Source organism: Loxodonta africana, chromosome X (assembly GCF_030014295.1).
Source record: "Loxodonta africana isolate mLoxAfr1 chromosome X, mLoxAfr1.hap2, whole genome shotgun sequence".
In the NCBI taxonomy this organism is placed as follows: domain Eukaryota; kingdom Metazoa; phylum Chordata; class Mammalia; order Proboscidea; family Elephantidae; genus Loxodonta; species Loxodonta africana.
Window position 1 is genome coordinate 152,348,518 of NC_087369.1, and position 14,485 is coordinate 152,363,002.

Genomic DNA, 14,485 nt, shown 5'->3' on the forward strand with positions numbered 1-14,485 from the left:
ACAACAGTAATGAAAACTAAAAAAAAGAAAATAAGGTATTCAACTTCAGAACTGTTGTCTTATGATGGAGTCATTGGAATGGAACCCTTTCATAAGTCGGAGACTACCTGTATTATTGCATAATTTCTAATGGCTGCATTTACCTGAAAAAAAATGCTAAGTACATTTCTAAAATATTATTCATCACAAATATGTTTAGAATTCCATAGGAACAAGCAAAACCTTTATTTGAAGAAACAATGGCCATTAAAAAAATTCTGGAAGGTCGTACGCTTAACATGTGAAGAATTTCATTGGATAATGGGATCGTTGCTGTTGTTGTTAGGTGCTGTCGAGTTGGTTCCGATTCGTAGTGACCCACGCACAACAGAATGAAACATGGCCCGGTTCTGCGCCATCCTCACGGTGGTTATGCTTGAGCCCATTGTTTCAGCCACTGTGACAATCCATCTCATTGAGGGTCTTCCTCTTTTTCACTGACCCTCTACTTTACCAAGCATGATATCCTTCTCCAGGGACTGGTGATTACAGGGTTTTTTTTTTAATCTTCTTTATCTCTATATTTTATATAAAAGCATTTAAGAAAAAAAATTCCTGATCAGAAAAGTAGGCACAATAATTCTATATTAAAAAAGGGGTATGAATGGAAGGAAATCAGGCAATATCTAGAGGGTGACAGAGGGTTAGAAGAGGGTTTGTCATTTTTGGTAACCTAGGAAGAACATGAAGTTGACAGAAAGGATAAATTGAGAGGGAGAGGTGGGCTGTTTAGGACCAGCAAGGGGAACTGGGTGAGAGAGCAAGTTCGGTGAGGAGGAGGAGGAGGAGGAGGTAAGAGAATGTTTATGCAGCATATATATGATTATACAAAAGATTGAAAGACTGGAAGGAGACACATGAAAATGTCAGTGGTGGTATCTGGGTAGTGGGAATGATGGTTGCATCTTATTTTTATTTTATATTCTTGTGTATGTTTTTTGAAATTTCTTTTGTATTTTTCTTTTCCTTCCATAAAGATGCATAACTTTTAAAATCAGAGAAAAAATGTTATTTCTCATAAAATCAAAAACATAAGATCTGTTTTCCAATGTAGGAAGTTCATGAGTTGGCAGTAGTTGGGGGCATGGACTCCAGTGCATAAGGCCACCCCGCAGGAGCATGTGGCAGGGACATACACATCACAAAACTTAGAGTATAAGCGTGTGTGTATGCATCGAGAGAGGACTGGGAGGCTGTCCAGACTGTTGAGAGAAGTACTCTTTGCATGTCTGGATTTGAGGTACTCTTTATCTTCTTCATGCTTTTGTGTACACTGTAAATGTTTTATAATGACTATGTATTTCTTTATAATCAGAAAAAAAGAATAAAGCTATTGTGATTTTGAAAAATAAGTATCATCTTCATCACAGGAAACAATAGTCCCACTATATTTGTGTTGATAAAACCACATCTTAGGCCCCCGCTCTCCTGCTGGTCTGGAGGAAGCAGGTGGCCATGTTATGAACTGCTTGTGGAGGAGGCCACATGCCTGGGAACCATGGGCAGCTTCAGGACAGCCAAAAAGACGCTGACTGAAGCCCTCAGTTTTACAGGAGAGCGGCACAGAAATGAATTCTGCAATAATCCAAGTGACCTTTGAAGCAGTTTCTTCTCCAGTCAATCTCAAGATAAACACAGTCCTTGATAATAGCCTTGTAAGACCCTGAGCACAGGACCCAGATAAGTCCTGCCTGAACTCCTGACCCTCAGAAACTGTGAGATAGCAGATGTTTTAAGCTGCTAAATTTGTGGTAATTTTTTGTACAACAATAGAAAACTAATACATATGCCCACCAGAATTGAACAAGAGTTTGGGATGCTTTGCGTTCTTGCCAACCCGTGGTCTTGTTAGTCCTTTTAACTTTGGTCATCTGGTGGGTGTGTAGTGGCATCTCATTGTGATTTTATTTCCCTGGTGACTAACATTGAGCACCTTTTTATATACTTATTTTTAATTTGGATATACTCTTTTGTGAAGTGTCAAACCCATTGCTGTTGAGTTGATTCTGACTCACAGTGATCCTGTGGGGCAGAGTAGAACTGCCCCAGAGGGTTTCCAAGGAACGGCTGGTGGATTCAAACTGCCGACCTTTTGGTTAGCAGCTGTAGCTCTTAACCACTGCGCCACCAGGGCTCCTTATGAAGTGCCTTTCAAGTTTTTTTTTTCCCCATAAAAAATTGAGTTGCTTGTCTTTTTATTATTGAATTTTGGAAGTTCTTTATATATACTAGATATGAGATTTTGTAGAACACATTAATTAAAAATCTCTTCTCCCAGTCTAGGGCTTGTTTTTTCACTGTCTTATTAGTGCCTTTTAAAAAGGAAAATGAGAATGTCTTCAATTTTAAATTAAAAAAAAATCATGTCAGGTTTAGTGTCCAATCCGGGACATCTAATAGATTCCTCCCCCTCCCCTCCCCATCTTCAACGTTAATGAAATATTCACAAATGTGCTTTAATTTGTCTTCTTCTTGAAGCAGGGTAATAAGATGGTGGGAAATGTGGAAAGCAGGCCAAATGAAGATTGAATGAGGGGATGTCAAGCTTGTGGAAGAAAACATTGCTGGGGTGGAGGATATATGGAAGGGCTGTTAAGAAGAAGAAAGGAAGGCAGGTAACATTGGCTAGGCATATGTTAAGGGCCTGCCACTGTGCTGGAAGTATGGTCATACTTAATCTTTAGATAAGGAAACTGAGGCTCAGAAAAATTAAGGGACTTATCCAAAGTCACAGAGCTAGAGAGTGATGGAATTTGGCCTCAGAAAGGTCTTCTGGTTTCAAGTACAGTGCTCTTCTCATTTTTTATGGTCAACTGTTTCTCTGGGGCATGTAGAAAGTGGAAGGCACATTTGGTTTGATATAAATGAGAACTTTCTAACAGAGCTATCCAGTAGTGTAATTGGCTGACTCCTGATGTATACTCACACTGGAAATATTTAAGCAGACACTGCGCAACAGTCTATCCTGACTGTTATAAAAAAAAATTTTTTTTATAGAAAGGACTTTTTCATTTGGACTAGCCTCAGTGACCTCTAAGTGTCCTTCTAACTAGAAGATTCCATGATTCGGTCCTCTTGAAGAGCTAATCACTTGGAGATCAGAATTCAAGGATAGCACAAGATAGCATAAGGAAATACTAATCTGTGTGGTAGAGACTACAAACAGAAAGAGATTACAAAATGAAATGACCTATTTTAATAGTGAGGATTAGACTTTCTTCTGTTGTAGTTTTGGAAAATGTTGAAAACTAAATAAGCAATCAAACTGCAAATGTGTTAAAAAAGTGGTAGGTTTTATAATTTTGTTGTGACAAAGCTAGTTTGCTATTAATTTACTGTAGAACTTTTAAAATAAATCATTTGAAAACAAAGGCCTTTTTAACAAAGTTTACCTAGTGGTCAGTGGAATTAGCTGGTGGTCGCAGCAGTAGCTGAGGAAGCAAAGTGCAGTCTTGTAAAAAAATTAAGATAATGATTTGCTCAAGGGGAGAGCCATGGTTCTACAAGGCTGAGGACCTGGAATGTGGGGGACATGCACAGGCCACACATATGTGCATAGAATCCATGTCATTGAAGAGCAAATTTTTCCAAATGAGAACTGAGCGCTACAGCTTGGCTTCCGTGAGATGTGAATTGAATTCACATTTTGGGATGCATGCGTGTATTTTTTATCACTTTTTTTAGTAAGGAAGTTTCTGAAATTAAGGATATTATTAAAGTTGAGAGGCACTATAGCATAGCAGTTACGACTGTGGGCTCTAAGTCAGTCAGACCCGTGTTTGAATCCCAGCTCTGCCACTCACCAGATTACTATTTTAACCTCTTAAGGCCTCAGTTTTCTCATCTGTCAAAAGGGGAAAATAATAGTACCTGTTTTATAGGGTACATGTGAGCACATAAAACTCCTGGCACCACTCTTGGCACGTGGCAAGTATTCCATAATGTGAGTGAAATATTCTTATGTATGTGGCCTGAAGAAATTTTTAAATGAAAGAAAAAAGATATGAAATAAAATGAGAAGGATCTGTTTGGAGCAAAGGTATTCTGAGTATTTATTCATTCAGCAAATAATTATTTAAGGCCATGTGCCTTGCACTGTTTTCGTCACAGCAAACACTAACAATTATTGTAACTCCTGGGTGAGTCCAGAGCCTTCACGCGAGAGGCTTAACAGCCAGATGTAACCCAGAGGCTAACAGGATCACCCAGGGGGCTTTGTGGCACTCCTTCCTCAAGCCAGAAGCAGGCCGCCCCGCTAGCTCATCATTTTTTGGCTGAATGTGAGGCAGAATCACTCGGACTCCTCCCCGGAACGTTTCACTCTTCTGTTTTTCTCGCTCTTTCTCAACTGAAGTCCTAAGCTTTGAGGACAGGGCCTGAGTCTACCTCTTAAGTCACTAACTTAGATGCCCACTAGGTGCTGAGGTTTATTTGCTTCATTGATCTTTATTTCCACCCTCAGGCACCTCACTAAATACTGCTTACCCTCTTTCCCTCATTCTCCTACTTGGGTCTTAAGCTCTTCGCCCCACCCCGCTCGCTTTCCCTCCTTTTTCGTGCTCTGTGCGTGCGGGGGGGCTCACGCCATCACTCCATCACAGCACTTGCCCCACCCGTCGTAGCTCTCTAGCCACGCCCCTGGTACCTCTCGCCCCGCCCCACCACTCAGTTTGCCCCGCCCCCGCCCCGCTAGCCCCTCTCTTCTTACCCCGCCCCTCTGGTCCCCCAATCCTAGTGCGTGCGGGCCGGGTGGGAAAAGCCGTGCCCAAGCGACACGTCTGCCCCCCGCCGGCGAGCATGTTAACTGCAGATGCCGCCAAACCCTCACGCCTTAGCTCCCTCTCCGTCCACCTCTCGAAAGTCAGGTGCCCCCTTTGGGCATTTCCACCATCAGCCGGCACTACCCTCCTCTTCGGGCACTGTCGTTTCCACCTCCCACTTCGCGTCTTTTTAAAAAAAAAAAAATTTTTTTTTTTTTTTTTTTAGAGAAGGTGGAGTTGGCACGGCTGCGCCAGTGTTGCCCGGGCGACGCCTTGTTACTTCCGCTGGTCTCAATGCTTCCGGGTTGGCATTGCGGTGGCGTTTCCGACTGTGGGAGCCTCGGCTTCCCAGTCATCCGATGAGGCCGAGCAGGTGAGGGGGAGCTCCTGGATTTCCAGGCCGGGGAGCGGGGCTGGGCCGCGCCAAGCCGCGCGGGGCCGGGCTGGCCTGGTTCCCGGCCTGGGAGGGGCTTAACGGTCCTCTGGTCTCTCTCTCCCCTCAGCTGAGTCCCTTCCCTGTCTTTCACTCTCCTGGCATCGGTGGTTTTACTTCTTCGATTGAACCCTGCTTCTCGACCCCCCTGGGAGGCCGCCTCCTTCAGGCGCCTCCCTTCTCTCCACGAACTCGCTCTGACAGCTGAGGAACTGGCAAGATCCGGCTACCCAGAGGGTGAATGGGTATCTTTCCCGGAATAATCCTAATTTTTCTAAGGGTGAAGTTTGCAACGGCGGCGGTGATTGCAAGCGGAGTAAGCAAACACCTCCATTGTATTAGTGTGAGGGATGCTGTTGAAAGATGATGCCCCCTTCGGTTTCTCCCTCCTGCCACTCCTTGAGGTTGAGGCATTGAAGGCATCTATTAAAATGCAGTTCAGTTACTTAATTGGGATGACAGCCATTACCAAAGATGAATTAGTTTTTCATGCAAGGAAACGGCAGACATTTGTAGTTGTCTGTCAGTGATTCCTTGTGTTTTTCCAGGCTAGGGATGCGTAGAATCTTCAAGAACTCTTCCCTGGCTTTCATCCCCTACATCATCAAGTTCCTTTCTGTCTCCATTTAAGAAGTTTAAATCAAACCTCACCGCCTGCAAACATCCCTGTCTGCTTTACTTCCCACCATCTTAAGCCGTCCCGGCCTTTCCCATGTGTAATCCACTGTGCTTGCTGCAGTCCTCCTAGGCTAACTAAAATGTGAATTTCCTCGAGCCACTTTCCTGTTCAGCCACTTACAGTGGCCTCCCCCCCCCCTTGGTTTCAAGCCTTTCAACATAAGCTGTTTCTTAGATATTTCTTGTCTCGTATTGTTTCAGTCAGTCAAGGGAATTCTCTGTACCTCTTAGGTTGCTTTCTTCCTTCTCAGCACAAACCGTGTTGACACCTGCCTCCACATGCTATGCATGTTCCCACATTCTTGTCCTTGTTTATCCTGTTGCCCTCCCCTCTCCCCTCCCTTATCTATACCTGTCCATATCCTGCCTGCCCTCTGTCAAGGCCCTTTTTCAGTTCCATCATCTCCATAAGCCGGTTCAAAATATTCAAGGCCATACTGATTGTCTCTTTTTCTCTAATGAACTACTTTGATTTCTTCCACCAGCTTATAAGCTCTTGAAAGGCAAGTACTATATTTCATACGACTTTTATCCCCACCACCCCCATCTCCTTGATTATCCAGGAAAGACAGGTTGAATGGTAAATATTGTCATGGTGTTAGAACATTTGTTCTGAGTTTGTTTGTTTGTTTGTTTTGACATGATGGTTATACCCATTGCAGGTTTGGGCATTTCATGAACCTTCAATAAATGTTTGGCTCTCCTTTGTTACCTCCTAAATCTGAGAATCTGTAATGTTTACCCTTTCTTAAGGAGAAAGCCAGAAAGGCACCCAGGTTTTCCTGAGCAGATCTTTGGAGTAGTGTCCAAAACCAAACCAAACCCTTTGCCGTCGAGTTGATTCCAACTTATAGCAACCCTATATGACAGAATAGAACCGTCCCATAGGGTTTCCAAGAAGTGGCTGGTGGATTCAAACTGCTGACCCTTTGGTTAGCAGCCTGAGCTCTTAACCACTGCACCACTAGAACTCCTAGAGTAGTGTAAAAACTGTTGCCATCAAGTCGATGCCAACTCATAGCGACCGAATAAGACCCTGTAGGAGTAGCGTAGGGCTATGTAATTTGTATTCTAGGACATTCTTATTCTCATTTTTAGGCTATCATTTTGTTTATTCAGATATTCAGAATACATATCTGCATTTTGAAAACAATCTTCATTGGCTTCTTTATATAATAAAAATATTTAAGTACTCTATTTCTGTTTTAACTCAGATATGACTTCTTTCCTTTGATCCATATCTGGGTATAGCCCCCACAAGTCACAATCGTTTTTAGAGGGATTGGGCTATTTTACACAAGTAATTCTCTGCAACAAAAGCAAGGGAAGGGGATAAACAGAGAACCCCTGGGGATGAGGAGCCTGTCCTGTTTAACACAGTGTATAGTGTCATTCAGGTCCAGCAAGTTAGCTTTGTGGTTTCCCCTATAGTCTTTTACATATAGGCTGTATGCACGGATAAAGGATGTCACCGTGGAACACCAACCACTTACTTAATGTGTACTCAATTCCGTGCAAACTATTCTGAGGGTTATAAAAAGTACTGTGAGACATGGTGTCTGCCTTCAAGGATCTTACATAATTAGGAGAGGAAATAACATGGGGCAAATAGGGGATAAATCTCATTCTGGTCTTTTTTTTATGGCTGGGATTAAGATAAGGGATAACTGAAGGTTTAGAAAACCATTGCACAATTGTAGAATAGGTGAGACGTTAACATCATGCGTGCATATAGCCGTATGTAAAAGACTTGGCAGTTTTAGCTGACAGCTTAATGATTCAACAGTGTGATACGGTCCCCCAAAATCTGCTTCAGATTCCAGTTGTAGTCATTGGAATATAATAGGATGAAGAACATGATTGTGGATATTTAGCCCGAGAAAGATAAGACATGATAAAAAAGAAAAAATCTTTTTTTTTAAGACATGATAAAAAAAAAAAAAAGACATGATAGCTGTCTTTAAATATTTGAAGGATTCCCATAGGAAAAAAGAATAAATTTGTTCAATATTGCCTCCCAAGAATGAAGGAAAACTAGAGAAAGGCAGATTTTTGGCTCATAGCAACCCTATAGGACAGAGTAGAACTTCCCCATATGGTTTCCAAGGAGCGTCTGGTGTATTTGAGCTGCCGACCTTTTGGTTAGCAGCCATATCTCTTAACCACTGCACCACCAGGGTTTCCCAGAATGAGGAAGGACTGTCTGAATCAGACCTACTGTATGATACAGAGCTGCTTCATAAGATGGTTCTTTCCTAGCGTTGGAGGGCAAGGGATTTTACTTCTACTATCAGATGGGGGTAAGGAGGTGGTGGTAGTGGTGGTAGCAATGTTAGGTTTAGCCAGTGGTCCCCAGACTTTTGGATATTATGGACTAATAAAATTTAAATGTAAGTGTGGGGAGGGGGTGCAAATATAGTGTAGTCAATCTTATTTTGCCAAGTAAGGCACTAACCTGCATCAACTGCCAGCTACTATTACCATCATTTCATACAGAAACGTAATATTTTTTAATGCTCGAGGAATAGGAAGAACATAATTTCATAATAATACTCCTTTAAATTAAATACATTTAACTGATAAAAAGGCACCGGATGCCTTTATTTTTTTCCATTTTGCCCCAGAATTGTGAAAACTTTACTAGGGAACCACTTGGCTGGCTTACCTAAGATTCAGTGACTAGTCTTTGTGCTCCCTGCCATGGTCCAGCCCCCTGCCTTCCTCTGGTTCATTATTGCTCCCTGAACCCTGAGCACATCTTCCTTATTATAAGGCTGGTACCAAACCAAAAAACCCACTGCCGACGAGTGGATTCCAACCTGTAGCAACCCTATAGGACAGAGTAGAATTGTCATATAGGGTTTTCAAGGCTGTAAATTTTTACAGAAGCGGAAGCTCTGATAGAGGCTTTCTCTGTAATGAGAAGAGTTGAAAGAAGACGTAAAGAGAAAGCTTTGGAGAGAAACACAGCAGCAGTCCGAAACATTTAAGACTTTGGGAGAATCTCTAAATTGGTGAATGAAGAGTGCATTTTCTCCCTCAAACTCAAAGAGGGCATACGCTATGACCCTTGCTTTATCATGGCTACTTTCTTATGTGTCACGTTTTACTATTGATCCTAATGTTAGTATGTGGACATGGCTGAAAAGTTGAGAAGATAGCAGTTATTACTCAAGACCATTTCAAGCTGCAGCTGATATTGACGCAGTGGTTAAGATGTTTTCCCCCCCTTTTGGCTTTATTCCTATTTTGCTTTTTAGAGTTTCTTTCAACAACTTTCCTCCAAAAGGGCTATGTATTCCACACTCTGTATGTCAAATGGACTGGCCGATGACACTATTGAAAGCAAATTTCCTTAATTATTTTTGTGCCCTGTAACTAAGGCATTAGCCTGCATGTTTGCTGATCTTTCTGGAAAATTGTTCTGTGCTTAGTTACAGAGAATTCCTTATTTGGAAAGAAAGCGAAATACTGTGTCTCCCCTAAAAAGAGACTGTGACTCAACGGCACTAACCCCTAGATTGGGCGGCGGCGGTGGGAGGGAGTGTAGGCAGCCAGTAAGATGTTAAGATGTAAATTTGGGCACTTAAATTTTCAAAAATGTAGTAATAATAGCCAAGATTATTGAGCAAGATGTCAGGTACACTTTTCTAGGTGTTTCACATATATATTATTTAATTTTCAAAATAACCCTATAATTTTTATTATTATTCTCATTTTACAGTTGGAAAACAGAGGCACAAAGAGGTTAAGTAACTTGCCCAAGGTCACAGAGCTAGTAAGTGGTAGAGTCAGTATTTGAACCCAGCCAGTTTGACTTCACAGTCTCTATTCCTGACCATGAGCCACTTGAAGTTGCTTTTGAAATTCAGAAGTATGCATATTGTGAAGCTGTGAAGGAGGAATATTTAAAAGAAATCTGAGAGTCCATCCCAAGAAAAGAGATTACTTTTAGCTGGACCAGGATTCAGTCGGCGTACCTGCAGCAGTGGTTCTTAACAGTGTAGAAGCGGCAGCATTATTTGGGAACTTCCCAATTATCAGGGCAAGACCCAAACCACCAATCAGAAACTCTGGAGGTGCGGCCCAGCAGTCTCTGTTTTGATAAGCCTTCTAGGTGTTTCTGGTGCACACGAAAATTTGAAAACACACTGGCCTAGAGGCTAGAGCTGTGGGAAAAATAAAATCCACCAGAGAAAGAGCTGGGAGTGGCAGGAACAGAGGAAACTACTGAAAAGATGGAACATGATAAGTCTAATGGGGAAGGGGAGCAGAATATAGTGTTAAAGAACCAGAACAAAAAAGAAAAACAGGATTTGTACGTATGTGTTTTAAAAGGCCACGGAGACGGACAAGGACATCCACTAGATGCATTATGTTAAATGTTGGAGAGAAGAGAGACATCATCCATATCGCTGTCATTTCTGTTGGGCCAAGAAGGAAGATGGAAAGGTGCTTAGCTCAGCCTGGGCCTAGTGGGGACAGGTGGGGTATAGCTAGAAGTTGCTGGAAGAAACTAAAACCCTAAAGTTTAGTGGAGAGTCGAGAAGGCTAAGAATGAAAGGGTACGTGCAAGCTAGTGCTTCGCACCGGATTCAAGCTAACTGAATACTATGAACTGCTTTTATGAGATGCCTCAGCCTGTATAATTTGAACTCCTGGTTCATTCACTTGTAATTGTCTGGTTGAATGTCTAAGTTCAGTGTGTTGGATGGACTGAGCCTCATCTGTGGGTGGGAATGGGGTAACTGAAAGTAGAGAGAATGAAGGGCAAAGGGTTTGAGTGAAATCTCACGCCTGTCCCTGTAGAATGGCAGTAAAGACAAATTCATCATTATCTAGCACATAAAACAGGACGCGCCATTTTGTGTCATCACAATTGGTGAGCTTTTTGCTCTTCATCTGTTTTATTTGCCAATTTTGTTGATATAAATTATACGATCAGACACTAACAAATGCTCCTTGCTCTTGTGCCTTGTTCTGATGTATGTTTATTTTTAGCACCAGAAAAGTACCACTGTAAGCCATGAGATGTCTGGTCTGAATTGGAAACCCTTTGTATATGGCGGCCTTGCCTCTATCGTTGCTGAGTTTGGTAAGAATTGGAAAAATGACAAATCTGCCCCTTGTGGTATAAATGGTAGCTAACAGTGACAGTTATCTTTTGTGAAAACTAAAGAAAAAGTAAGAAGTTCACCCTATTTGTTTCAAAAGTTATTGTCTCAAATATTTTCTGAGAAAATACTACTAATGATAATAACAAGTGAAGCAAGAAAAGTCAAATGTAGGGAGCTTTTTTATTATTCTAATGATTGGTTAATTTGCCAGGCTTAAGTAATATGCATGAAGATATAGAAGGAGTTGGACACAATAAGGAGTTCTGCTGTATTCCTGTACTAATAATCTCTCTTTGAAGTTGTTTATAAGCTCCTTAGTAATTATCCAAACTCCTTTTTTTCAAACCTCTGCCCCATTTTAGAAGAAAAATGAATTATGAGCCCCTTCTCTGTTTTATTTTAGTTTCAAAATATTTTAAGGATTTTTTTCCCCCATCTCCCAAATTGTCTCTTTCCTGGATTATTGAGAAATGACTATAAGCCATCAATCTTTGTGGACTTTCTTGGCATATGCTCTGGTGTTGGGATACCAGGGTTATCAGTGACCAGAGCTACGTAATCATCTTGTTAGCTTGTAGACCCTGAAATACTCCTTGAAACATATTTTGACAATGTAATGACCATTCTGTGTGGTGACATAATGAGAGAAATACATTTTAAGAATGTATTTTAAAAAATACCTCAAAAAATGCATGCTGAATTGAGTCACCTCAGATTCATGGAGGCCTTATTTATAACAGAATGAGATGTTGCCCAGTCCTGCAAAAACATGCTGAGTGAAATAGTGCTGACTGTCTCAGTAATACATAAAAGAACAAATATCGTAGGATCCCACTTGCATGAAATATCTAAAACGGAAATGCATAGCAACAAATGTTTATTAGTGGCTACTAGGGGCTGTGGGAAGAGGGAAATGGGGAATTATTGCTGAAGGGGTGTTGAGTTTCTGTTTAGGGTAATAAAAATTTTGGAAATGGATAGCGGTGATGGTTGTACAAAATGGTACATGTAATTAATGTCACTGAATTGTATATTTAAAAATAGCTAAAATAGAAAATATTATGTTATATATATTTTACCACAATATAATTTTTTTAAAGGGAAAAAAGCTACATACTAAAGAGATACATTTTTTTCCACAAGCGCTCTGCCAGTATTAGTTCTGAATTACCTAAGGAACCAGGATGAGTGGAGCCAAATAGAACTTTACTATTATCTTTCATAGTATTAGGGACCTGTTTGTTTCTTATTAATGGATAAAACAAAACTTTGTAATACTGTATAAGAGCAGCTGGGGCAGCAATTCATTGCTTTCCTATCCTTGTGAAAATTTTGGGAGATTTTATGAGGGAAAGGTGGAGGGGGTTAAGGTTGGGGGTGGCAGAAGAGACAGAATAAATGCCAGATTGTACATTACAGGAAAACACTAGTGGTGTAGTGGTTAAGAGCTATGGCTGCTAATCAAAAGGTCAGCAGTTCAAATCTACCAGGTGCTCCTTGGAAACTCTATGGGGGCAGTTCTACTCTGTCTTATAGGGTCGCTATGAGTCTGAATCGACTCGACAGCAACGGGTTTTTGGTACATTACAGATGAAATTAAAACAAAATTGAAATGATTTTGAATTATATTAGGACCATCTTAACTGAAACTATACCAGTTTCAGTTATATTGTGTGTCAAATCATGCTGATGGGTACAGTATGGTACATTTCACTTTACCGTGTATGACTCTTGTTCTTTGACAGTGATATTCTAGTCGGTATCTTCTGTTTGTTACAAAAAGGACTTTGTCTTACCTTTCAAAAATTGTCTTTGGCTTAAATTCAGCCAAAATTTAACTGTTACTCTTTGGAAATACTTCTAAAAGAGTGTTTTTAAATAGGAACTTTTCCTGTGGACCTTACTAAGACAAGACTTCAAGTTCAAGGTCAAAGCATTGATGTCCGCTTCAAAGAGATAAAATACAGAGGGATGTTTCATGCTTTATTCCGAATTTATAAAGAAGAAGGTGTGTTGGCTCTGTATTCAGGGTAAGATTGGATTCTTTCCTTACATCATGAATAGAAATTTTTAAAAAATCTATTAGATGAGTTTTTTTGGGGAAGGATTTTCATGAAAGCAGGTAGCACCAAACCACATGGAGAAAGGTACCCCACCAAGTATCAACAGTAATTGGAATAGAAATTTTTTTTAGAAGCCATTATCCAGTCTGTGTCCTTCATATTCACCATCTGAACTTGTAATTCAGTATCGATGTGCCAGTTTATATTTTACCTGCTTGCAAGTTGTGAGCTTTGGATTTTACGTTTATCTGGGCTGTAAGTGATACACGTAAAATGAGTGTATCGGTGTAGCCTGAAGGTCATTGATAGCCACTGTTAATAGCAGCACCGGTTAACTGTTTATGTTTTTTTTGGTATTGTTCCTGAGTTGGCAGATACTGAACTTCTTATGAAATTTTCCTTTTTAAATAAATACAGTTTTGGCAGTTTAAACAGAAAATGTAGAATGAGAGAGACCCTTTTTTTCCTGAGGGCCAACTTTTGCTTGGCCATCAGTTTGTGGCTTGTTGTCCAGTCTGTAGTTTACCTGCTGCCAGATTCCCAGGCTACCAGTTTATGTGCTCAGAGAGTGAACATCAGTTTCATTATTAGCTTGTGATACTTGTGAGGAAAAAAAAAATCAAATAATACATCCTGAAGCTAAAAGTAAGTGATTCATGGATCGTCTGTTTTACCTTTCTTTCATAGGCATAGGTAATCACAAGATATTTTTTTTTTTCTGATAGCAAGTAATAAAATCAGAAACACGCATATTTAGTCATCATTTTTTAGTCCCAACTATCTGAGCTGCCACTGTCTTCCTATTTATAACTCCTAAAGTATAGTTCTGCAGTTTGGAGGAATCTCAAAGAAGGTATCAGGGAGAATGCCTCCAGTTTATAAGCAGAACTTAAATAGGGTGAGATCTTGGCTCCAATACCTCCTTATTGTTGGCTTGAAGATGCATCTGTAACTGTTAGGAAGTAGAGGTTGATTTAAAAAAAAAATCTCTATGAGGTGGTGTATAATTCTTTTTATGTATCTCTGGATCCAATTTGCTAATATTTTGTTGGGGATTTTTGCATCTAAGGTCATGAGAGATATTGTTCTGTAATTTTCTTTTTTTCTAGTCTTTGTCTGGATTTGGCATCAGGGTTCCCTCTTCTGTTTCTGGAAGAGATTATGTGAGAGTGGTGTTAATCTTGAAATGTTTAGTAGAATTGTCTAGTAAAGTGAGCTGGGCCTGGAGATTTCTTTTTTAGGAGCTTTTAAATTATGGATTCGATTTCTTTAATGGTTGTGAGACGATTCAGATTGTCTATTTCATCCTTGAGCTTTGGTAGTTGGTGCTTTTTGAGAAATTAGTCTATTTTATCTAAGTTGTTGACAGTTTATGAGCGTAAAATTATTTATAAT

The 14,485-nt window shown here is 40.5% G+C and overlaps 1 protein-coding gene across 4 annotated transcripts in view; it reads left to right on the forward strand.

Moving 5' to 3' along the window:
• Positions 1–5,056: 5,056 nt before the first annotated feature.
• The window catches only part of SLC25A14 (solute carrier family 25 member 14), a 38,401-nt gene continuing 28,972 nt past the window's right edge, over positions 5,057–14,485 (forward strand). The window contains exons 1-4 of one of the 4 annotated variants that reach the window (XM_023553827.2): positions 5,122–5,172; positions 5,303–5,548; positions 10,912–11,005; positions 12,910–13,057. In XM_023553827.2, coding sequence (XP_023409595.1) covers positions 5,474–5,548; positions 10,912–11,005; positions 12,910–13,057 — 317 coding nt within the window. In that variant the 5' untranslated portion in view covers positions 5,122–5,172; positions 5,303–5,473. The other 3 variants (XM_064277582.1, XM_010594645.3, XM_064277581.1) reach the window with 3 other exon arrangements.